This window comes from Carcharhinus amblyrhynchos, chromosome 26 (genome assembly GCF_965287045.1).
Source record: "Carcharhinus amblyrhynchos chromosome 26, sCarAmb.v2.hapA, whole genome shotgun sequence".
NCBI lineage: Eukaryota > Metazoa > Chordata > Chondrichthyes > Carcharhiniformes > Carcharhinidae > Carcharhinus > Carcharhinus amblyrhynchos.
This window is the reverse complement of record NC_137349.1, coordinates 3155130-3181845: the sequence shown is the minus strand read 5'-3', so window position 1 is coordinate 3181845 and position 26716 is coordinate 3155130. Positions and strand designations below refer to the sequence as shown.

General features: G+C 41.7%; 1 protein-coding gene across 1 annotated transcript in view; it reads right to left on the bottom strand.

Annotated features, from left to right (window-relative positions):
* The window catches only part of LOC145358598 (guanine nucleotide-binding protein G(q) subunit alpha), a 129079-nt gene that overhangs the window by 31178 nt on the left and 71185 nt on the right, over window positions 1–26716 (bottom strand). Inside the window, exons 2-3 of the mRNA XM_080212789.1 lie at window positions 23260–23444; window positions 3065–3219 (exon numbers count right to left, since the gene is read on the bottom strand). Coding sequence (XP_080068915.1) covers window positions 3065–3219; window positions 23260–23444 — 340 coding nt within the window. The remainder of the gene's footprint in view (window positions 1–3064; window positions 3220–23259; window positions 23445–26716) is intronic.

The following is a 26716-nucleotide window of genomic DNA, read 5'->3' as shown; positions in this document are numbered from 1 at the left end:
TTTCCTATAAAATCTTTAATAACGGACTCTAGAACTTTTCTCACTATTGACATCAAGATGACTGGTCTATAATTCCTTGTTTTCTCTCTACCTCCCCTTTTAAATAGTGGGGTTACATTAGCTTCCCTCCAATCTCTAGGAACTGTTCCAGAGTCAGTAGAATCTTGAAAGATGACCACTAATGCATCATTTTTTGCTAGGCCTGTTTCCTCAAATACACTGGGAGGTGGATTATCAGGCCCTGGAGACTTACTGGCCTTCAATCAATTTCTCCAACACCATTTCTCCACTAAGATTGATTTCTTTCTATTCCTTCCTCTCAATGAACCGTGTCCCAATCATTTTTGCTATGTCATCTGTGTCCTTTATGAAGGCACAACCAATTTAGTCGATCAACCATTTCTTTGTTTTCCATTACAAACTTCCTGTTTCTGACAGCAAGAGTGTACATTTGTTTTTACCAATCTTTTTCTCTTCACATACCTATTTTCACTTTTAGTCTTAATTTTTATGTTCCCAGCAAGCTTACTCTCAGTCTACTTTCCCCAGCTTGCAGGTGGTCAGGAAGGCGAATGGGATGCTGGCCTTCATAGCGAGGGGGATTGAATATAAAAGTAGGGAGGTCTTGCTGCAGCTGTATAGGGCATTGGTGAGGCCGCAGCTGGAGTACTGTGTGCAGTTTTGGGCGCCGCACCTGCGCAAGGATATTTTGGCCCTGGAGGGAGTGCAGAGGAGGTTTACTAGGCTGATACCGGAGTTGAGGGGATTGAGCTATGAGGAGAGGCTGAATAAACTAGGCTTGTACTCGTTAGAGTTTAGAAGAACGAGGGGAGATCTCATTGAGACGTATAAGATGATGAATGGGATGGATAGGATAGAGGTGGAGAGACTCTTCCCGCTCAAAAAAGACAGTAGGACTAGGGGGCACAGCCTCAAGATAAAGGGGAGGCGGTTTAGAACGGAGTTGAGGAGGAACTTCTTCACTCAAAGGGTGGTGAATCTCTGGAATTCTCTGCCCGTTGAAGTGGTGGAGGCTGCCTCGCTAAATATTTTTAAGAAGCGGGTTGATGGGTTTTTGATAAGAGAAGGGATTAAGGGTTATGGGGAGAGGGCGGGAAAGTGGAACTGAGCCACGACAGATCAGCCATGATCTTATTGAATGGCGGGGCAGGCTCGAAGGGCTAGATGGCCTACTCCTGCTCCTATTTCTTATGTTCTTATGTTCTTACCCCCTTCGTCAGGTGAATGGCCAACGCCGGCATACCCACATCATTTTAAATCTTCCCCAACCACTCTAGCAAATACTTCCCCCTTGGGCATCCTCCCAGCCTGCCTAGGTGCAACCTGTCTAGTTTGTACTGATCCCACCTCCCCCAGAACCTATCTCAATGTCCCAGGAATTTGAAATCCTCCACCTCACACCATCACTTCAGTCACAGTCATCCAATTTATCTTGCTACTTCTACTCTGACGAGCGTATAGCACAAAATGACTGTACAAACTATAAGTGATAAACCTAGTACTATTTAACTGGCTACTCACCAGTGAGCTCTCTCCCTTGTAGCGCAACATTTTGCAGTTTCCCCCCAGAAATTAAGGATTAATTGAAAAAAACTGAGCCAAAAGAGCAACTCCCTATGTTTGGGATTGCAAATTGATCATTCCTGCTTGCGATTGAGTAATGAGTGATTCCTGTCAAATGATTTTGGATGGGACAAGAGGCAACTCAGTTGCAGTGATTACACAGGCAAATAACTACCACACTCATTATCAAAGCTCAGACCTAAACAATGACCAAATGCCCCCATTGCAATTGTACACTAAGCAAGGAACAAGCTTAAGGAAATCAGAAATTAGGGTGGGGGTGAGGTTTAGAACTGAGAAGAAAATTAAATGATGAAACAGCACATCAATTCAAATGGACAATTTCAGAAAATTCTTCAGACTTTGTTTCTTAATGATATGAAGTAATTCAGAATTTTACTATTAACTCGATTCTTCAGTCTCGACTATCATACAAAAGTTAAACTAGATGTTTCCAACCCCTAAAAAAGTTGAATTTGGAGACTAATGGAATCTGATTGTTTTTCTTCATTCAGTGGAACAGTGAGAGCATATCTGAGCCAACTAAGTGATGTGTACGTCAAAAGATGTTGCATTTCATAATAGTATCATCTGTGGATGATCCATAGAAAACATCTATTCACTTCAAAATGACAAGACATAAGTGTGTTTACAAATATATCCATAAGTACACAGAGCTTTGTTTTATATTCAAAACAAACACCGATCATAGTCTTGATTTAACTTGTCATAGGGCATGCATTTAATAGGCAAAGGGATCTGGGTATACAGGTCACTCAAAGTGGCAATGCACGTGGAGAAGGTAGTCAAGAAGGCACACGGCATGCTTGCCTTCCTCGCTGGGGTATTGAGTGTAAAAATTGGCAAATCATGTTGAAGTTTTATAGAACCTTAGTGAGGCCACACTTGGAATATAATGTTCAATTCTGGTCGCCACCCTACAAGAAAATGGAGGCTTTGGAAAGGGTACAGAAAAAAGATTTACCAGGATGTTGGCTGGTATGGAGGGCATTAGCTATGGGGAGAGGTTGGAGAAACTTGGTTTGTTCTCACTGGAGCAATGGAGGTTGAGGGGAGACCTGACAGAAGTCTACAAGACTGAGAGGTATGAACAGAATGCATAGTCAGAAGCTTTTTCCCTGGGTGGAAAAGCCAATTACTAGGGGGCATAGATTTAAGGTGCGAGGGGCAAGTTTTAAAAGAGACGTACGGGGCAGTTTTTTTTTAAACAGAGTGGTGTGTGCCTGGAACTCGTTGCCGGTGGAGGTAGTGGAAGCGGATACGGTAGTGACTTTTAAGGGGCGTCTTGACAAGTACATAAATAGGATGGGAATAGAGGGATATGGCGCCCAGAAGCATAGGGGGTTTTAGTCGGTGCAGGCTTGGAGGGCCGAAGGGGCTGCTCCTGTGCTGTAATTTTTTGTTCTTTGTCACATATCCTGGTTTTATCCAAGATGTTCCAAACAAGTCACGTACTTACTATTTAGCAGAGTCTGACAACTGATATTCTCGCCTTCGGTCATAGCACTCTTGAATTCCTGGATCATTCCACAGAGTTTTTATTGCACTTACATATGGACTATTGAACGATGCTACTTTTTCTACATCAACTTCTCGAATCAACTGTGCATTGGCCTATAAAACAAAAATGAACATATAATTGGTTCTATACTTGGCTCTTCAACACAAAAGGAATTACTGCCTATTATTCACACTAAATACATAAAACAGTAATTATGTATCAAATCTTACTGTAGCTTCTTTACCAAAAGATGGATTGCATAGGCCCCATTTGACTTCACTGGAGCCAAATATTCGAAACTAATTCCACCTCCTTCCTTTTGGCATAGTTGCTTAGACGCGACTCTATCCCTGACGTGAAAATTCACTTTGTCAAGTTCACCCACTTTTCAAAATAATACTCAGATGCTCTATTTTCTGTAACTATTGCTATTGTCACCAACCACTACAGTTCTACAAGGTTTATGAATTACACCATTGCTAATAAACAATAAGTACCTATGTGCCTTTGACTCCTACTTTTATTTATTGATTAGACCCTGTCCGATTTCTCCTTGGACACCATTGACCTGTCTTTGCTCCATTTCCCTTGCCATCCTTATCTAACAAAAAATCATTAAAATGATTCAAAATCCACAGTCTTTGAGGAAATGAAGACGAACACTTCAGATTTTCACTACCCTTTAAGCAGAAATAGTGTTTCTTGGTTTCACTAAGCAAGGCAACTAGAATTTTAGGATTAAGCCTGCTTGATCGGAATTCCCTCAGAGGAAATAGTTTTTTCCTTCAATTCTAATTCCTCATAATTTCAAACACTTTATTCAGATCATCACTCAATCTTTTGAATGCTTGGCAATACAAGCCAAGTTTATGTAATCTCTCTCAACTTTTACTTATAATTTGTGCCACAAGTATTCCAAGGCAAATCTATCATTTTATAGTAATAACTGTTATATAAATGTAAGTTATTGGATAGCTGACAAAACTATCTTTTTCTTTCAGATAGCTTCTATTCACAATTGTGGGTGGGTTTGTTGTGATCATTTCAGAACTCTGGACTCAAAATCTAGTACTTACATGGAAGCCTTACATCAATTTTAAACATTATAAGTATTGTAAAGAGAATCCATTATACACACTGGTACATTCAACTCTACATAACACAGGAAATAGCAGCAGGCATAGATCATTGAACCTGGTCCATCATTCAACATGGTCACAGTTTCAACTCCATTTTCTTGCCCAATCCCCATACTCCCCCAAGACACGAAAGATCCGTCTATACAAGTTTAAATGTATTCGTTGATGGGAGAATGCACAACCCTGAAGTAGAGAATTCCAAAGAATCATCTGACTGAGTGAATTCATTTCTTCCCAGAGGCATTGGAGAGCTTTCTTAACTATAGCGTTTGCATGGAGGGACCAGGACAGGTTGTTAGTGATCTGGACATCTAGAAACCTGAAGCGCTTGATCATTTCCACTTTGTCTCTGTTGATGTAGACAGGGGCACGTCCTCCGCTACTCTCCCTGAACTCGATGACATTGAGAGAGATTATTATCGTCATAGCAGTTTCTCTATCACTTTCCTGTACAGTTTCATCACCGTTTGAGGTCCAACTCACTACAGTGGTGTCATCAGTAAATTTGAAAATTGAGTTGAGGGGGGAGGGGAAGACGAAATTTGGCCGCAATCACAGATGTGCAAGGAGTCTCGTAAGCGGCTGAGAACACAGTCTTATGGCGCACCGGTGTTGAGGATGATCATGGAGAAGGTATTGTTGCCCATCCTTACTGATTGTGGTTTGTGGGTTAGGAAGTTGAGAATCTAGTCACAGAGGGAGGAGCTGAGCCCCAGGCCACGGAGTTTGGGGATGAGTTTTGAAGGAAATATATAATATTGTAGCCTCTGCATCCTCCCCATAGCTTATCTTTCCACCTAGCTTATTATCAGCAGATAGATGACGAAACCAACAGTGTAAGTCAATAATATAGATTGATGGCACTGATCTTTACAACACTCCACTCTTCATTGCCTGTCACCTTGTAAAAAAAAAAGTCTTGCTTATCTCTGCTTTCTAACCATTCACCAATCCATAGAACCACAGAACACCACAGCACAGAAACAGACCTTCTGGCTCTCCTTGGCTGTGCCGAACCATTTTTCTGCATAGTCCCACTGACCTGCACCTGGACCATATCCCTCCACACCCCTCACATCCATGTACCTGTCCAATTTTTTCTTAAATGTTAAAAGCGAGCCCGCATTTACCACTTCATCTGGCAGCTCATTCCACACTCCCACCACTGTGTGAAGTCCCCCTAATACTCCCTTTAAACTTTTCCCCCTTCATTCTTACCCATGTCCTCTAGTTTTTTTTCCTCCCCTATCCTCAGTGGAAAAAGCCTGCTTGCATTCACTCTATCTATACCCATCATAATTTTATACACCTCCATCAAATTTCCCCATATTCTTCTATGCTCCAGGGAATAAAGTCCTAACCTATTCAACCTTTCTCTGTAACTAAGTTTCATGTCCTGGCAACATCCTTGTAAACCTTCTCTGCACTGTTTCAATCTTATTACCATCCTTCCTGTAATTAGGTGACCAAAACTGCACACAATACTCTAAATTCGGCCTAGCAATGTCTTATACAGCTTCACTATAACATTCCAACTCTTATACTCAACACTGATTTATAAAGGCCAATATACCAAAAGCACTCTTTACGACCCTGTGACGCTACTTTTAGGGAATTATATATCTGTATTCCCAGGTCCCTCTGTTCTGCTGCACTCTTCAGTGTTCTACCCCTTGTCAATCCCTCGTGAATGCTAAAATATCACCAACCCCAAGAGCCCTCATCTTGCCAATGAACCTTTACCTTATCAAATGCCTTTTGGAAATCCAGATACACACACCTATTGGTTCCCCATGACCTACCCTACTAGCAACATCCTCAAAAACTCAATAAATTTGTCAAACAGGATTTTCTGTTAGTTAAGTCATTTGACTTGTTCTAATCATACTATGCTTTTCTAAGTGCGTTGTTAAGACTTCATTAAAAACCTATTCCAGCATTACCCCAATGGCTGATGCTAGGCTAACTGGCCTGTGGTTCATGGTTCTCTCCCTCCTTTTTGAAAAGCAACGCAACATTTGCCAACTTCCAATCTAATGGGACTGTTCCCAAATTTGAAGAATTTTGACAAAAAGATCAAAGCTAGTGCATTCACTATCGCTGTAGTTTTTTTTAGAACCCTGGTGTGTAAGCCATCAGGCCCTGGGGATTTATTGTATTTTAGTCCATTAAATTTCTCCAATACTTTGTTGATATTAATTTCCTTCATTTTCTCACACTTTTCAGCCCCTGGGTAACAATCTACTTCTGATATGAAATTTGTCTTTTACTGTCAGGCAAACAAAATATCCGTTCAATGCTTCAGCCATTTCTACATTCCCATGATAATTTGTCCTGTTTTTAGGAAAACAAGGATGGTTTTAAACATTAGGTTTAAGGTATAATTTTAAGTCTGTTTAAATTAATGTTTCTGTGGCTGAAATCTTTAATTAGATTCATGCTGGACAAAGGTGTATTTGTAGGGGCAAGTTAAGTTCCAGATGTGTTTCTATTGTAGATAGAGAGGATATGGTGTGAAGAATAAATAAGGTAGCAAAGGTATAGGCATTGCTTAGCTACTAGAGGCACAATTAATAAAAAAAACGCTTTTAGCTGGTTACATTATAGTTGGAGACTAGTGTGAACATGTCTCAATTCTGCCAGAAGAAAGACTGGAAAGGAGCTACAAAGAGGCAGGCTTCTTGGAGTACCAGCTGCAGCTCAGATAACCAGGGAACTTAGAGAGAAAGCATGTTTAAGATGACTGAATTTAAGTGAATAGAGATCAAGATATTGTTCAGAAGAATTCAAGGAATAAACAGAGTCCTGAGTTAAAGAGACAGTTGCAGTTACCAGATTTGAAGTGGGACAGCAGACTTCAGTAAATGAAATACTTGATGCCATTTTAGCAGTCTAGGAATAGAGAGTTAAAGCAATTATGAACAGTTTGTAAAGCAGTCAAGGTGAAGAAATTCTAAAGGGAGCAGTATAAAATCCTAGACTGGACTTGCTGTTAAAACTGGAGAGAAGCTCAGTTTAGCACTGTCATTTGAAAAACCTGGACAGGATTTCAGAATACAAACTGCTGAGAGAAGATTTTAAGGTGTATTTTTGGAAACTCTTATGCGGCAATCTTCTAGTATGATTCAAAGGAGAAAGCCATAGACACCAACTTGGGTTCAGAGCAGTATGCGTGCATTTGACCGCAGCCAATCTGTGTACTTAAAAGGAACTGTGTGCTAAGGAGACTATTGTAGTTTAAGATGTACTTTGTAATCAGTGTTAATCTTAGAATCTGTGTATTTATTAAGCTAATGAGGGAGCAATAAGTATTGTGCAATAATCCAACATTTCATCTTCAATAAATGGTTTTATTCTTCTTGTAAAAACGAATCAGCGGCCCGAAGACACACTTACTCCACGTTTTATTAATATGGTTTCATAACATACCGTGGGGTTCTGGTTTGCGACCCTAACAATTTCTAATTGTTTCTTTAAATGTTTTCCACTGTCCATTTACTTCTATATCTTTGAGTCTATTTATCCAATTAATCTTAGTCACTTCCCCCCTCATAACTGGCTTTAAGTTTAAAATTCTTGTTTGTGATTGGAGTATGTCATTTTCAAATGTAAGATTACTAATTAACCCTGCTTCATTACATAATACTAAGATAGCTTTATCCCCAGCTTCACAACGTACTGCTCCAAAAAAAACAGTAATAAGACATTCTACAAACTTATCATGCAGACCATCTTGCCAATTCGACAGTTCTAATCAGTATGAAGTTTAAGTTCTCCATAATTATTACATATCCTTTGTAGCAAGCTCCAATAAGTTATTGTTTAGTGCTTTCCTCAACAGTACAACTACTGTTAGGGGCCTATGCACCGCTCCTACTTGTGCTTTGACTCTTGCTATTCCTAATTTTGAGCCATACAGATTTTATTTCATGATCTTCGGAGGTCAGATCCTCTCTTTGATGTTCTTACATCATCTTTTACTATCTGGGCTATGCCTCCTCCGTTGCTTGTCTGTCTTTCCAATGTAGTGTTGCCCGGAATTGGGCGGCACAGTGGTTAGCAATACTTTCATTAAAGAATAATAAGCTGTTCTTCTCTTAAGAGTTGGACATCATTGACCTCATCACAAACATTTCAAATCCCTAATTAAACAGTACAGCTTACCAAGAACATTTTAATAATACCAGAGAAATAATTTCTAGGTTGAACGCACTGAATTAGACCAAGCACTAGGTCTTGGTGACATATATCTCTGTTACGAAGCAAAGTAGTTGGTTGCTTGGTAGAGATATTGATTGAAAACAGATGAAATTAAAAATCAAAAGAATTAAAACTTTCAAGACAGGAAGATACAAACAATAACCACATCCAGTAAATATTACCTCTGTTGTGGGAACTGCCAGAATTAAGAGACAAAGCAGAATATCGCTTGCAAAAGTTAACTTAATGAAAGCATAGATTCAGAAGGGAAGATTAACTTCAAAGATGTGAAGATGGTAATTCCTCAATCCGTTGTAGGGAACTAAGCTTACTGGTAACTCAAGTCAAAAACTGTAAGATGTTAGTCCTGATTCTCCAACTTACACCCCCTTCCAAGTTTAACTTCCAGCTATAAGCATCAGGTCAGATAACTGAGAAGCTTTGAAGACAATACAAATGCAGGTTGTTGCTGCTGTTACTACTCTTTAATGAAGATATATCATACATCTAACTCTTCAAAATCTGAAGTTAATGAGACAAATAAATTGGTGCTTAATATTCCTAGAACTCTAATATTCAGGTACACCTCAACTAATTCCCAGATATAGTCTATTCAATAATTGCCTGACACCACCACTCATTCCTTCAATAAAAAGTGATTTTTTTCAGCAGCTGCAACTTGTGGTGTTTCACAAGACTTATTCATAGGTCTATCATTGTTACCTTAATTATTGGGTTTCAACAACAAACACTTGAACATGCAGACATTTAGTGATAAACATATGGACTACCACTAGAAAAATCAGCGAAGTGGACATGTTTGAGGTAGAAATGAAAAAGCTCACCATCTTTCAGCTAAATCACTGATTAACTCACTACTTCATGGTACATTAATCATGCAATGCCCCCATTTTTCTTGCCTACACAGGATGACCCTGATTACTGCAGCAGATCCTGCAGAGCAGAGAATTAACTCTAAAAAGGCATGGGAAATTAGTGTTTTAATATATGTGTTATGTTATGCAATGCAATGCAGCTTACTAATTGTTAAACCATACATGGCACCAGAGTGTCAGGTACAGTAGTAGTCCAGAACTATATTTACATGATCAAATAGAAGTGAATGGACTCTGCTTCTCACAATTACTAAAACCATAATGACTTAGAATCACAGAATCCCTACAGTGCAGAAGGAGGCTATTTAGTCCATCGAACCTGCACTGACAACAATCCTACCCAGGACCTATCCCCGTAACCCCACTTATTTACCCTGCTAATCCCCCTAATCTACACATTCTGGGACACATAGGGGCAATTTAGCATGGCCAATCAACCTAGCCCGCACATCTTTGGACCGTGGGAGGAAACTGGAACATCTGGAGGAAAGTCACGCAGACACGGGAAGAAATTCCACACAAACAGTGACCCAAAGCCAGAAGCGAACCAGGGTCTCTGGCGCTGTGAGGCAGCAATGTTAACCACTGTGGCACCATGCTGCCCCTCAAGGGAAATTAGTCATCAACAAACCTAGAGCAGGCATTTACTGTCGGTGAGGATATTTATGACAAAGAGCAACAAAAAAAGCAGTAGGTTATTTGGTCCTTTGCGTCTTCTCTACCATTCAATAAGATCATGGCTGATCTAGCTGTGGCCTCAATTCCACCGTCCTGTCTGCTCCCCATAACCCTTGACTCCCTTGTCTACAAAAGTCTGTCCTAATCAGGCTTGAATAAATTTAATGATCCAGCCTCCATCGATCTCTGCAGGAGTGAATTCCGCACACTAAAGACCCTGAAAGAGAAAGAATTTCTCTTCACCTCAGTCTGAAAAGGAAGATGTCTTATTCTTAAACCAATTCTAGTCTTCCTACAAGTGGAAACTCCTCCTGGTATCTAACCTATCACGCTCCCGCAGGATCTTAGGTTTCAAGAAGATCACCACTCATTCTTCTAAACTCCTACGGGCCCAGGTTCTACTTGTTCAACCTTTCTACGGAGGATAAGCACTCCATTCCAGGAAAGTGTCGAGTGAACTTTCTCTGTGCTGCTTATAACGTAATTATATTTTTTTCGTGAGACTAAAACTGTACATGGTATTCCAGATGTGGCCTTACCAATGCCCTTCACAGTAAAATCTTTATACTTTTATATTTTATTTCCCTTGTAACATTCAATTTGCCTTCATCACTTGCTATACTTGCATACTAATTTTTTGTGATTCATCAGACGCCTCTACACAACCACATTCTGCAATCTCTCCCCAATTAAACAGTACATCATTGTGGTTTCCTTATGACAAACTGACACAAATTGTGTCCATTTTTAATGGAACTATTCCTAGTTTTGGTGACCATCAAAAGAGAATAGATGTTTTGAATTAATCTTGTGAATATGAAAACTATATATACATTGTTACAGTCAACAACAGATTTGGTTATAGGGACATAGGGCTCCCATAACATGTCCCACAGCTTAGCCACGATAAATAAAGACAACATAATACACATGGTAGCACGACATACATTTCTGGGCCCCTGCCACTTGAATAATTAAGTATGAAAAGCACAAAAACATTATTTGGCAACACCAAACCTAAAATATTGATGCATTTGTTTGAATTGTGTTGCTGTACAGTGGCATAGTGCTGCTGTCAAATTTATCAGTTTAGTTCAAGGATGCGGTTCACGTAAAAACAGCTTGGACATTTTTGCAATTCAATATGACCCAAGGCTCCGAGATTTCAAAACCGCTAAGGTCAGTGGGAATTGTTTTCATTCTGATAGAATGCAAAGGCAACAAAATACTGCAAGGCCCAGATGAATTGAAACCAGGATTGGCATGAGAAATTATTCCTGATGTGAAGTATGAGTCCAAAGTCAAAACCATAAAGTCCTGTAGTGGACCCAACAATAACTTGCAAGTAGTGGAGTCAGCTTTGAGCAGCAAAAAAAAACTAGCTTGAGACATTGAAGAAGAATGTCAAGAGCTGTTTGAAGGATAATAATACACATATGCAAAATAGACAGCGGGCTTGCAAACAAGACATCAGCAGAGATCATCATCAGACGTCGCTGGATTCCGGGGAAGTGCCGGAAGATTGGAAAACGGCTAATGTTACGCCGTTGTTTAAGAAGGGTGCCAGGCAAAAGGCGGGGAATTATAGGCCTGTTAGTTTAACGTCTGTTGTAGGTAAAATGTTAGAATCCGTCATCAAGGAGGAAATAGCGAGGCATCTCGAGGGGAACTGCTTGATAGAGCAGACGCAGCACGGTTTCCTTAAAGGGAAGTCGTGTCTGACAAATTTACTGGAGTTCTATGAGGATGTGTCTAGGGCGGTGGATAGAGGAGAGCCGGTGGATGTGGTCTTTCTGGATTTTCAGAAGGCGTTTGACAAGGTACCTCACAAGAGGTTATTGCAGAAGGTAAGGGGGCATGGAGTTGGGGGTAGGGTGTTAGCGTGGATAGAGGACTGGTTGTCAAATAGGAGGCAGAGAGTGGGGGTCAATGGGTGCTATTCAGATTGGCAGATGGTGACTAGTGGAGTGCCCCAGGGGTCGGTGCTGGGGCCTCAGCTATTTACCATTTATATAGATGATCTGGAGGAGGGAACCGAGTGTAGGGTGTCAAAATTTGCTGATGACACCAAAATTGGTGGAAAGGCAAATTGTGCGGAGGGTGGGGAGAGTCTACAGAAGGATCTAAATAGGCTGGGCGAATGGGCCAGGAAATGGCAAATGGAATTTAATGTTGGCAAGTGTGAGGTGGTCCACTTTGGTAGGAATAATGGTAGGAAGGATTATTACTTACGCGGAGAAAAACTGCAGCAGGCGACGGTGCAGAGGGACCTCGGGGTCCTTGTGCATGAGTCGCAAAAACCCAGCCTGCAGGTGCAGCAGGTGGTCAGGAAGGCGAATGGGATGCTGGCCTTCATAGCGAAGGGGATTGAATATAAAAGTAGGGAGGTCTTGCTGCGGCTGTATAGGGCATTGGTGAGGCCGCAGCTGGAGTACCGTGTGCAGTTTTGGGCGCCGTACTTACGCAAGGATATTTTGGCCTTGGAGGGAGTGCAGAGGAGGTTTACTAGGCTGATGCCGGAGTTGAGGGGGTTGAGCTATGAGGAGAGGCTGAATAAACTAGGCTTGTACTCGTTAGAGTTTAGAAGAATGAGGGGAGATCTCATTGAGACATATATGATGAATGGGATGGATAGGATAGAGGTGGAGAGACTCTTCCCGCTCAGAAAGGATAGTAGGACTAGGGGGCACAGCCTCAAGATAAAGGGGGGGTGGTTTAGAACGGAGTTGAGGAAGAACTTCTTCACTCAAAGGGTGGTGAATCTCTGGAATTCTCTGCCCGTTGAAGTGGTGGAGGCTACCTCGCTAAATATTTTTAAGACGCGGGTTGATGGGTTTTTGATAAGAGAGGGGATTAAGGGTTATGGGGAGAGGGCGGGAATGTGGAACTGAGCCAAGACAGATCAGCCATGATCTTACTGAATGGCGGGGCAGGCTCGAAGGGCTAGTTGGCCTACTCCTGCTCCTATTTCTTATGTTCACCACTGGCAAAGGGCAACTTCAGGTGTGGCATTTGTGGCTGGCTTCTTCTTTCCAGAACTGGCTTGTTCAGACATCTAAGCAGGCATACCAAATGATCTCACCTGACTTCAGCAAAGTTCTGAGACTGCATTCCCACCATCTCTCCAAGATAGGATGCTGTCAGCCAGGAATAGATACGAGAATGTCTTGGCTACAGTAGTTCCAATAATTGTTAGCCTGAGGAAACTCACTGTCCAATCCCATGCAAGAAGAACAGTTAAAATAGGTATTCAGGTTGTTATCTAAGGCTGTATTAAGCAAATATTCAATACAAATATTCTACCAACACATTATGCAACAAGCTCATAAAACTCGCCTTTTAAACAGAGTACAATCTGATAAACTAGTCCTGAAACTTGTTAGCGATTGAAGATTTCTAAGTGGAAAATCTAAGAAAAGATGCCCAAGCAATTCTTAAAACAAACTAGGATGTAATCATTTCAGACTGGACTTATTACAAGGTTACAGAAGTTGAATTCTTGAAGCTTTTAATTTAGTATAAAAGAATAGTTACAACAATGATAGAATTCATCATTTCTTTCCCCTTAAAAAATTCCTTGATCCCTCCAGCCTTGAAAACCACTGCCCCATCTCTAACCTCCTTTTCCTCTGCAAAGTCCTTCAGTTTTGACGCCTCCCAAATACATGCCCAATTTTCCGAGAGCTCCACTTTGAAGCCCTTCAGTCAGGTTGCTGCCGATATCACCATACTGAAAACTCTTATCAAAGTCACAAAACGCATTCTACGTAACTGTGCCAAAGGTAAACAATCTCTTATCGTCGTTCTTGACCCACCAACAGGCTTCGATATGGTTGACCATACCAGCCTCCTCCAATGCCTCTCCACCTTCAGTTAGCTGGGTGGACTGCTCTCAGATGGTTCCATTGTTATCCATCTAAATCATAGCCAGAGAATCATTTGCAGATGCTTCTTTCCTGCTTCAGCACTGTTACCTCTGCTGTTTATCCTCAGCCACCTCCAATTTCTCATCTACATGCTGCCCCTCGGTGAAATCATAGAAAGGCACAACATTAGTTTCACATGTATGCTGGCGAGATACAGCTCAATCTTACTGCCAACTCTCTCGACAACTCCACTGTTGCTAAATTATAGATGCTTAACCGACATCCAAGATGACCAGACATTTCCTCCAATTACATATTGGGAAGACTGAAGGCACTGTTTTTTGTCCCCATATCAAACTCCATTCCTCTCCTGGTCAATAAACTAAAATTAAGTCAGCCAGTTCATAACCTTGGTGTCAGGTTTGATCCCAAGATGAGCTTCCTACTTCATAGTCACACCACCACTAAGACAGTATTTCCACTTCCACAATATTACTCAACTTTGCCCAATCTCAGCTCATTTGTTGCTGAAATCTTGATCCATGTATTTGTTTCAACGACACTCGACTATTCCATTACACTCCTGGCAGATCGCTGACATTCTACCCTTCATAAGCCTGAGGTCATCCAAAATTCTGCTGCCTGAGTCTTAAATCACAGCAACTTGTTTCCCCCCCCTCATCACTTCTGTACTTTCTAACCTAAAGCAGCTCCTCAACAAGCAACATTTGAAATAAAAATTCTCATTTCAAATTCCTCCACGGCCATGCTGCGATTTATCTCTAACTTCCTCCAGTTCCACAATGCTCAGCTATCTTCACCCCAACTGTAGCCTCTTGTTCACTTCGAAATATAATTGTTCCACTGCTGGTGGCATGCCTTCAGCTCTGGAATTTACTCCCCACATCTCTCAGCCTCTCTTCCTTGCTTTCCTCTTTGATGAGGCTGCCTAAAACATGCCTCTTCACAACCACGCTTTTTTTTGGTCATCTGATCTGGCATATCCTTATGTGGCTTGGTGTCATAATTTTGTTTTAGAATCCTCTTGCGAAGCACCTCAAGATGTTTCACTACATTAAAGATTCTATTGTTGTATATGCCACATATAAAAGACATCAGCACAGATGATAAACTGGCTAACAGCAGCAGCTCTCAGTAACCATATCAAAATATCAGTGGCAAAAAATTGCAAGAACTTCAGAATTGTTACTAGCGGAGTGTCACATGTGATTCCTGGTTACGTGTTTCAATTTTCTGTTTTCAACAATTAGGAACACGTTCTGTAACAGAATGACAGTTACACCCACGATTATTTATTCAGTTGCTTGATCAAACTCTGTTCTAGGACTTGATCACAATCTAGGCTGACACCAGATGGTGTCATCCTCTGGATGCCTGTATGTCTTCTTGTTCAGGAGCGAGAGGAGCACTATTCAAGCACAAGTTTAGTGTCCTGCCCAACACTGGATCCCCAACCAATGTCACCATTAGACAAATATTAATCATTGTGTGCAGTTTTGGTCTCCTTTTCTGGGGATTTGATTTCATTTATTATTGTCACACGTATAAGCATACAGTGAAAAGCATTGTTTCTTGCACACTACAGACAGAACATACCGTTCATAGACAAAGAAATGAGAGTGTGCAGAATGTAACGTTACAGTCATAGTGAGGGTGTAGAGAAACAGGAAGGATGCTTTTGCTCCCAAGGGAGTGCAGCAAAGGTTTACCAGGCTGATTCCAGGGACTGATAAGGAGAGATTGCCTAGGTTAGGATTGTTTTCTCTGGAGTTCAGGCAAATGAGGGGGTGGGGTCTCAGACTTATAAAATTCTAACAGGACTAGACAGGGAATATGCAGGTAATATATTCCCGATGGAATATATTCACTCAGAGTGGTGGGTGAGTGGAACCGGCTGCCACCGGTGGTGGTGGAGGCAAATTCGATAGGGTCTTTTAAGACACTTCTGGATGAGTACATGCGACTTAATAGGATTGAGGGTTATAGGTAAGTCTAGTAGGTAGTGATGTGATCGGCGCAACTTGTGGGCCGAAGGGCCTGTTTGTGCTGTAGCTTTTCTATGTTCTATGATGCTGGGGGAGTCCAGAACCAGGAGTCACAGTCTGAGGATTTGGGGTAGACCATTTGGGGTGGAGGTGAGGAGACAGTTCTTTACCCAATGAGTGGTCAGCCTGTGGAATTCATTACCACAGGTAATAGTTGATGTCAAAACATTGAATGTATTCATGAGGCGGCTGGATACAGTACTTGGGGCAAATGGCATCAAAGGTTATGGGAAAAAGCAGGATTAGACTTGAGTTGGATGATCAGCCATTATCATAATGAATAGCAGAGCAGGCTCAAAGGGTCAACTGGCCTCCTCTTGCTCCCATCTTTTATGTTTCTATCTATTGCTGTTTATACGACCTTGCAAACTCAAATATATGTTGACTTTACTATATCACCTTGTTTCAATGCAAATGGCAGAAGTCTATGGAAGGCACGATGAGTTAAGATTACAAATGCAAATATGAATCATGTGACGATTCAATAGCAGAGTACAACGTAAAGCTGTTTGGCAAAATTTTAAAAACTTCCCTACAGTAATGCAATGAAGACTGAAATATTATACTCAGTTCAACAATAAATGCTTAGGTTATGCAACTAATAAGGTACAAGTGCAGTCGGTTATGTTACTGGACTAATAATTGAGAGAACAGGAGTTTAAATCCCATCAATGCAGTTGAAGACTGAATTCAATTTGGAAAGATCTGCAAATAAAACTGACTGGGAGAATCTTAAATTTTTGTTTTTTTTTAAAAAAGTCATAGAAGTTTACAGCACGGAAACAGGCACTTCGGATCACTTGTCTGTGCCACCAGGTTTTTTTTTTAACCACTAAGCTATTCCTAATTGCCCATGTTTGGTCCATATCCCTCCATACCCATCTTACCCATGTAACTGTTTAAATGCTTTTAAAAAACAAAATTGTACCCGCCTCTACTACTACCCCAGCAGTCATTCCAGACACTCACCACCTGAGTGTGAAACAATTGCCCCTCTGGACTCATTGCATCTCGCCCCTCTCACCTTAAATCTATGCCGTCTAGTTTTAGACTCCCATACCTTTGGGGAAAGATGTTGACTATCTAGCTGATCAATGCCCTTCATTATTTTGTAGACCTCCATAAGATCACCCTGCAGCCTACTACGCTCCAGGGAAAAAAGTTCCATTCCATCCAGCCTCTCCTTACAACTCAAGCCATCAAGTCCTGGTAGCATTCTAGTAAATCTTTTCTGCACTCTTTCTAGTTTAATAATATCCTTTCTATAATTGGGTGACAAGAACCGTGCACTGTATTCCAAGCGTGGCTGTACCAATGTCTTGTCAAACTTCAATGGTAGCCATGATGTGGAGATGCCGGCTTGGACTGGGGTAAGCACAGTAAGTCGTCTCACAACACCAGGCTAAAGTCCAACAAGTTTATTTGGTAGCACTAGCTTTTGGAGTCTCAAGTTCCTTCATCAGGTGAGTGTGGACTTGTCTCACTCACACAGGGCATATAAAGACAAACTCAATTTACAAGATAATGGTTGGAAAGCAACTCTTTACAGGTAACCAAGTCTTAAAAGGTACAATGTGAGTGGCGAGAGGGCCAAACACAGATTGAAGAGATGTGTATTGTCTCTAGCCGGGACAATTAATGAGGTTTTGCAAGCCCAGCCAAGTCGTGGGGGTTACAGATAGTGTGGCATGAACCCAAGATCCTGGTTGAGGCCGTACTCATGTGTACGGAACTTGGCTGTGTTTCTACATAAGAACATAAGACCATAAGAAATAGGAGCAGGAGTAGGCCATCTAGCCCATCGAGCCTGCCCCGCCATTCAATAAGATCATGGCTGATCTGAAGTGGATCACTTCCACTTTCCCGCTCTCTCGCCATAACCCTTAATTCCCTTGTCTATCAAAAACCTATCTACCTATGACTTAAATATATTTAGCAAGGTGGCCTCCGCCACTTCAACGGGCAGAGAATTCCAGAGATTCACCACCCTTTGAGTGAAGTTCCTCCTCAACTCCGATCTAAACTACTCACCCCCCCCTCTTATCTTGAGGCTGTGCCCTCTAGTCCTGCTATCCTAAGCGGGAAGAATCTCTCTACCTCTACCCTATCCATCCCTTTCATTATCTTATACGTCTCAATAAGATCCCCCCTCATTCTTCTAAACTCCAACGAGTACACACCCAGTCTATTTAGTCTCTCTTCATAGTCCAACCCCCTCATCTCAGGTATCAGCCTAGTGAACCTCCTCTGCACTCCCTCCAAGGCCAAAATATCCTTGCGCAAGTGCGGCGACCAAAACTGCACACAGTACTCCAGCTGCAGCCTCACCAGTACTTTGTATAGATGCAGCAAGACCTCCCTGCTTTTATATTCTATCCCCCTTGCTATAAAGGCCAGCATCCCATTCGCCTTCTTGATCACCTGCTGCACCTGCAGGCTGGGTTTTTGCGACTCATGCACAAGGACCCCCCAGGTCCCTCTGCACTGTAGCATGCTGCAGCTTTTTGCCCTTTAAATAGTAATCCCTCCTACTATTATTCCTGCCAAAGTGGATAACATCACACTTACTAACATTATACTCCATCTGCCAGGTCCTCACCCATTTGCTCAGCCTATCCAGATCCCTCTGCAGACTTTCCACACCCTCCCCGCAATTTGCTTTTCCACTCATCTTTGTGTCATCAGCAAATTTCGTCACCCTACACTCAGCCCCCTCCTCCAGGTCATCTATGTAAATGGTAAATAGCTGAGGCCCCAGCACCGATCCCTGGGGCACTCCACTAGTCACCAACCGCCAATCAGAATAGCACCCATTGATACCAGCTCTCTGCCTCCTATTAGACAACCAATCCTCTATCCACACTAACACCTTACCCCCAACTCCATACCCCCTAACCTTCTGAAGCAACCTTTTGAGGCACCTTATCAAACGCCTTCTGAAAATCTAGAAACACCACATCCACCGGTTCTCCTCTGTCCACTGCACTAGTCACATCCTCATAGAAATCCAATAAATTCGTCAAACACGACTTCCCCTTAACGAATCCGTGCTGCGTCTGCTCTATCAAACCATTCCTTTCTAGGTGCCTCGTTATTTCTTCTTTGATGATGGATTCAAGCATTTTTCCAACTACAGATGTTAAACTAGCTGGCCTATAATTCCCTGCCTTTTGTCTGCTACCTTTTTTAAACAGCGGCGTAACGTTAGCCGTTTTCCAATCTTCCGGCACTTCCCCGGAATCCAGCGAATTTTGGTAAGTAATCACGAAGGCATCCACTATCACCTCTGCCATTTCCTTCAGAACCCTGGGATGCATTCCATCCGGTCCTGGGTACTTGTCCACCATCAGTCCCGGTAGTCTATCAAGCACTACCCTCTCTAGCAACAGTAATCGCATTCAGGCCCTCAACTCCTACCAACCTTCTATCTTTAATATCCGGCAAACTATTCGCGTCCTCCTCCATGAGGACCGAGGCAAAAAGCTTACTTAAGGCCTTAGCCATTTCCTCATCTCCCACCACTAAATCCCCCCTCTCATCTTCTAAGGGTCCAACATTCACTCTAGCCAGCCTCCTCTTTATATATTTGTAAAAACTCTTACTGTCCTTTTTTATATTTAGTGCTAGTTTAGCTTCATAGTCTATCCTACCTTTCTTTACCAACTTCTTAGTCATTCTTTGTTGATTTTTAAACCTTTCCCAATCTTCTAATCGCCTACTACTTTTAGCCACTCTGAACGCATCAGCTTTTAATTTAATACTCTCCTTTATTTCCTTCGATAACCACGGCTGGTTATGCCTTCTCCACCATTGGAATATATTTCTGCTGAGCACCGAAAAAGATCTCCTTAAAGATCCTCCACTGTTCCTCAGCCATCCTACCAACCAATCTGCGCCCCCAATCTACATTTGCCAATTCCTCTCTCATCCTATCATACTCCCCTCTGTTCAAACAGAGGACACAGGTTCGGGACCCTACTTTCTCATCCTTCATCTGCACCAAAAACTCAACCATACTATGATCGCTTGTCCCAAGAGGATCCCTCACAATAAGATCCCTAATTCTTCCTGCCTCGTTACACAACACCAGATCAAAAATAGCTCGCTCCCTCGTTGGTTCCGACACATACTGTTCAAGGAAACTATCCCAACAGCATTCCAAGAACTCTTCCTCAAGCCCACCGCATTCGACTTGGGTCAAACATGCAGATTAAAATCCCCCATAATTATCGCCGCTCCATTTCTGCACGCATCAGTTTCTGCTCAATGATTTTACATTGTCGTATGTCATGAAGGCTGCCTTGGATAACGCTTACCCAGGGGTCAGCAGCTGAATGCCCATGACTGCTGAAGTGTTCCCCAACAGGAAGGGAACACTCCTGCCTGGTGATTGTCAGGCGGTGTTCATTCAAACGTTGTCATAGCATCAGCATGGTTTCCCCGGTGTACCATATCTCGGGACATCCTTTCTTGCTGCGTATCAGGTAGATAACGTTGGCCAAGTCGCAAGAGTATGTACCTGATGGATGGTGTTCTCACGTGAGATGATGGTATTGTGTCAATGACCTGGCAAGTCATGCAGAGGTTGCTGTGGCAGGGTTATGTGGTGTCATGGTCACTGTTTTCCTGAAGGCTGGATAGTTTGCTGCAGACAGTGGTCTGTTTGAGGTTGTGCAGTTGTTTGATGGCAAGAAGTGGGGATAGCCTTGGTGAGATGTTCATCTTCATCAATGACATGTTGAAGGCTCTGGAGAAGCTTCTCTGCTCCGGGGAAGTACTGGACGACGAAGGGTCCTCTGTCCGCCACGTCCCGTGTTTGTCTTCTGAGGAGGTCAGTGCTGTCTGCATTGTCTTTCCACTCGTTGTCTGTACCTTTAAGACTTGATTACCTGTAAAGACTCGCATTCCAATAAATATCTTGTAAATGGAGTTTGTGTCTTTATATGCCCTGTTTGAGAACACAAGTCCTCACTCACCTGATGGAGTCTGAGACTCCGAAAGCTAGTGCTGCCAAATAAACCAGTTGGACTTTATTCTGTGTTGAGACTTCTTACTGTTGTACAACTTCAACAAGAATGTTCCAACTCCTGTTCTGACCAATGACACCAAGCACGTCAAATGCCTTCTTCACCACCCTGTGCATCTCTGACTCCACTTTCAAGGTGCTATGAACCTATACTCCTAGATCACTTTGTTGTGTAACTCCCCACAATGCCCTACCATTAACTAAGTCCTGTTCTGTTTCGATTTACCACAATGCATCACCTCGCATTTATCTAAATTAAATTCCATCTGCCATTTGTCAGCCCACTGATCCAATTGATCAAGATCCCATTGCAATCCTAGATAACCTTCTTCACTGTCCGTTGTGTCATAATTTTTGGTGTCATCTGCAAGCTTACTAACCATGTCTCTTAAATTCTCATCCAAATCATTAATACAAATGACAAATTACGGTGGACCCAGCACTGACCCCTGAGACACACCGCTGGTCACAGGCCTCCAGTTTAAAAATCAACCCTCTACAAACATCTTCTGTCATCAAGCCAATTTTGTATCCATTTCTCTCCCTCAACTTGGATCTTGTGAGATTTAACCTTATGCAACACCTACCATGTGGTATATACCAATATGATGCACAGTGGTTAGTACTGATGCCTCTCAGCGTCAGGGACCCAGGTTCAATTTGAGCCTTGGGTGACATGTCTGTGTAGAGTTTGCATATTTCCCATGTTTGCATCGGTCTGCTCCAGGTGCCCTGGCTTCCTCCAATAGTCCAAAGATATGTAGGTTAGGTGGGTAGCCATGGTAAATGCGTAGGTTCACAGCTATAGGGTGGGGGATGCCTGGAATTCTCTTTTAGGGAGTCAGTGCAGAGTCGATGGGCTGAATTTCCTTCTGCAATGTACGGGTTCTATGGACTTTTGGGTTGGGGGGGAACCTTACAGTGCATTGTAGGGATGGATAGTAAGACATCCCACATTGAGGTTGACTCTTTAAGGTGCTCTTTGAGTTTGTCTAACAAGCTACTGCTCAGTGATATAAGAAATCAGCCCATCATGGAAACTTTCGATGGGCAATAAACACCAGCCTTGTAACAATTACATCAAAGTGGATTTGAAAAGTCCTAACCAAAACAATATTGATTAATTCATAAAAAAAAAGCAATTCAGCTACTGTTAACTTAAATTATAGATTTTTTTTATTCATTCATGGGGTGTGGGCGTCACTGCCTTAGCCAGTATTTGTTGCCCTAATTGCCTGGCTTGTTCAGGCATTTCAGAGGACATTTAAGAGTCAACCACATGGCTGTGGATCTGGAGTAACATATGGACCGGACCAGGGACGGTAGATTTCCTTTCCCAAAGGAAATTAGTGAACCAGATGGGTTCACTAATGACAATCATTTCAAGGTCATCTTTAAACTTTTAATTTCAGAATTCTATGGAATTCAAATTTCACCATCTGCCAAGGAAGGATTTGATCTTTGATCACCAAAGATTACCCTGGGTTGCTGGATTACTAGTCCAGTGAAACTGCCACTATGCTACTGCCTCCCTCCCCTAATTATAATCTACACACTATCTCTACAGTGATCTTTGCAGGTATCCTCCTGGGGCTGCACTGAACTAAAAAATAGCAAATAATATCCTTAGTGGTTAACAAGCTGCTCAATCAATGTTACAGAATCACAGAATGGTTACAGCACAGGAGGCTACTGGCTATTCAGACCTGTGCCAGCTCTCTGCAAGAGCAACTCATCTGGCCTCATTCCCAAGTGATCCTGTAAATGTTTTCTCAACATAGAAGTAGCCAACTACAATTCAGTTGCCAGTTTCAATGATTACTGTTTCAAGATGGATGCAAAATGCTAATCGCAAATGAATTAGAACTATTAGCCATACATTAATTGTTGGCGAAACATGTTTATGATTTCAGTCAAGTTGATAAGGCACTAAAGTGCTGTAAAGTACCTCTATCCTGTAGAAAAGGGATCAGTGGAAAATCTTTCAGATCCATTTTTTAAACCCCCAGCAGCAAATTAGAAAAATTATTACTTAAGGACCTGGAGCAAGTTTGCTATCAGCTTGCCTGCAACTTGGCCCTTCATTCATTCCCTACCAAAGGGTTTTTTTTTCTATAAAGTGGAAGAATGGATGATTTAAGGAAATGGTCTCCTGTTAAATAGACGTCACAGAATGATGGGCAAGCTTTAGATTATTAATGACAAACAAAGTAGTTTGCTGATTACTGAACACAAATTACGGTAACAAGAAATACCAGGCACTCTGCGCATTACAAACTTACTTTATTTTGCTCATATTTGTATTGAATTTTAAGGGTTTCCATGGCTCTGATCATGGACTGCATGGCAGTGAATATATTCTGGTAGACTAACTTCGTATAACCCCTTTTATCTTCATCTGAATATCCACTCCCATGTATGATCCGCATCTGTTTGATGAATGTGCTCTTGCCACTTTCTCCGGTACCTAGAAAACAACAATTGCACATGGTTAGCATATAGATTTGAGTATTCAGCTGCAGCATTGTTATCACTTTAAAATAACACAATATATTTACAGATCTACATATTGACATGCTGATTACATTTATTAAAATCCATTCAATAATGAAGACAATTCCAATAACACAATTTCATAAAAAGAAAATGAGAAAATAATGGAGTGAAGTAAGCGGATGCATCTTATTTTACCCTGTGAAATTAGTGGAAGTGTGTAAAGGAAGGGATGGTTAAATTAAGAACACACAATACTGAATGGATAAAATTCAAATTCAAGGAAAAGAATCTTCCTAATTCTATCACAGTTTAATGCAACTGCCTAACTTTCACCTCACCACACACAATGTTTCTTCCTATAAGATCGTGACTTTCTTCTCATAAATCCATTCATGGTAAAATTCATTGTATTAACACAACATTGAAGGCAACTAAGGGAATAAATTCACATTCATCTAAAAACTGCAAATAGGAGGACGAGTTTAATTTTCTTAAGAAGGCGTACATTCAAATGCTAGGCTTTCAGAAGTACAAATCTCACTGTTACTAAGGCATGTGCTTCATTTACACATGTCACTTGTAAGTTTGGACAATGAAAAATTCACCTGGCTGTGCAAACAAATTGTTTCCCAACATGCCCTGACACAAAGTAAACATTCTAATTCAGTGACAATGCAACATGAAAGCTTGAAAGAACTGCTGATGCTTACGCCCACTGTGTGTACAAGAAAAGAACTATGCTTGAAGCACATATACAAAAGATAAAACTACACTTGCCGATATGTCCTTTCATCAGCCAGTACTACAAGTTGATCAAGTCACAGAATCAACTAAACTGCAAATGGCACAGCAACACCATATGAACAAATGAATAACAAAACGAAAGAGATAATCATCAACTTCAGGAAACGTAGCAGAGGGCATGCCTCTGCCTACATCAATGGGGACAAATTCTATCAAAGTAGAAATGGTTGAAAGCTTCAAGTTTTTAGGTGTCCAGATCACCAACAACCTGTCCTGGTCCCTCCATGTGGATGCTATGGTTAAAAAAGCCTACCAATGCCTCTAATTTCTCAGGAAACTAAGGAAATTTGGCAGGTCCACTACAACTCTCACTAACTTCTACAAATACACCATAGAAAGTATTCTCTCTCATTGTATTTATATATTTCACAAACTCAGCTAATGAACTACTTCTTGAAGGACAGTCAACTGTGATAATAAGAAACATAATAACCAAGTTGCACATAGCAAGATCCAAAAATATAACATGAAAATTTCACCAGCTAAGGCAGGGATGGCAATGCACAATGTCACAGAGGGAAAAATAGGCAGACTTTGCAATGGAGAAGATATTCAGTCAGAAGTTCAATGTAGGGTCAAATAGGTTGTTACCAATCTAATTGTATGGGATTTTTAAAAATGTTCAGAGATTGCAAGCATCTCTGGGTGAGGCTAACACTAGTCATAGAATTACAGAATCCCTACAGTGCAGAAAGAGGCCATTTGGCCCATCGAGTCTGCACCAACAATAATCCTACTCAGGCCTTATACTCATAACCTCACTGACCCCCCTGACACTAAGGGGGAATTTAGCCGCCAACCTGCAAATCTTTGGAGTGTTCCTGGAAGCCAGAGCACCTGGAAGAAACCCACGCAAAGGGAGAATATGCGAACTCCCACAGTCACCCAAAGCCAGAATTGAAGCTAAGTACCTGGCACTCAGACAGCAGTGAACATAAGAACATAAGAACATAAGAAATAGGAGCAGGAGTAGGCCATCTAGCCCTTCGAGCCTGCCCCGCCATTCAATAAGATCATGGCTGATCTGTTGTGGCTCAGTTCCACTTTCCCGCCCTCTCCCCATAACCCTTAATCCCCTCTCTTATCAAGAACCCATCAACCCGCTTCTTAAAAATATTTAGCGAGGCAGCCTCCACCACTTCAACGGGCAGAGAATTCCAGAGCTGACCATTGTGCCGCTCCTAATATCGCAGCAACATCGAGATTTGGAGAATATTCAGCAACAAACTGAAATCATGCAAATGCTCTGACTCTTAACGAGAATAGTGTTTTAGTCTAGTTACGAACTGGGGACCTTCCACATGTGAGGTGCATGTGATAACCACTATACTACAGAAACCACTGCTGTCACCCATCTTTAATTGCTTTTGAGGAAGTGATGGTGGTGGCAAGACACCTTCTTGAATCTGTACAATTTAGGTACATAGTGCATATGGGCAGGGAGTTCCAGGCTTTACAACGAGCGACAGTGAAGGAACTACAATATAGTTTCAGAGGGACAGTGCTGTAGGGATAATGATAAGATGGACAGTGGGTTCTACAGGGATAGCTTTACACTTACAGCTTGAAAAGGTGACTTGTGCTAAAATGTCCTCTTGATTAGAGCAAGGGTAGTTTAAGCAGTGCAAGATAGCAAATGGGCAAAGAAAGGGATAACAATGGCCATGACAAACAGCCCAATTAGACAGATCACCCAAATGCATAGTACAGAACAATCCAAAATGGCTAATGAAATGTTGGTCTTTATCTCAAAATGGTTGCAATACAAAAAGATAAGCAAGTTTCACTTCTAAAAAGCAGAGAGCCTTCGTCAAATCACATCAGGAATACGACAATCAATTCTGAGTACCAAATCTCAGGAAGGATAAAGTATTGAAAGGGATAAAGAACAAACTCACTAGCATATTTCAAGGGAATGTAAGTTTAATAAGGTTGAGGGGTGAATAAATTGAGGTGTTTAAAATGGATTCAACAGGTCAGACGTTGGATAAAGGAAGCTCTGATAAGTAAACCAAAAACAAGAGTGCATAAGGGTAAAACTAGAGCTAGGCCCTCCAGGTAGCATTTTTCTATATAATGAGTTGTGAAATATTGATCTGTCTTGGTAGAGAGAAGGTCTGAATCAGCCTTGATCTAGCAGAACAGGACTGAAGGGCTGAATGGCCAACTATAATCTCAAATGAAAAAAGTAATATTTTTGGATAACCGCCAAGTATATGGGGGCGGGGGGGGGTGGCAGTTTAGACCGGAGTTGAGGAGGAACTTCTTCACTCAAAGGGTGGTGAATCTCTGGAATTCTCTGCCCATTGAAGTGGTGGAGGCTAGCTCGCTAAATATATTTAAGACACGGGTAGATAGGTTTTTGACAGACAAAGTAATTAAGGGTTATGGGGAGAAAGAGAGAAAGTGGAACTGAGCCACTTCAGATCAGCCATGATC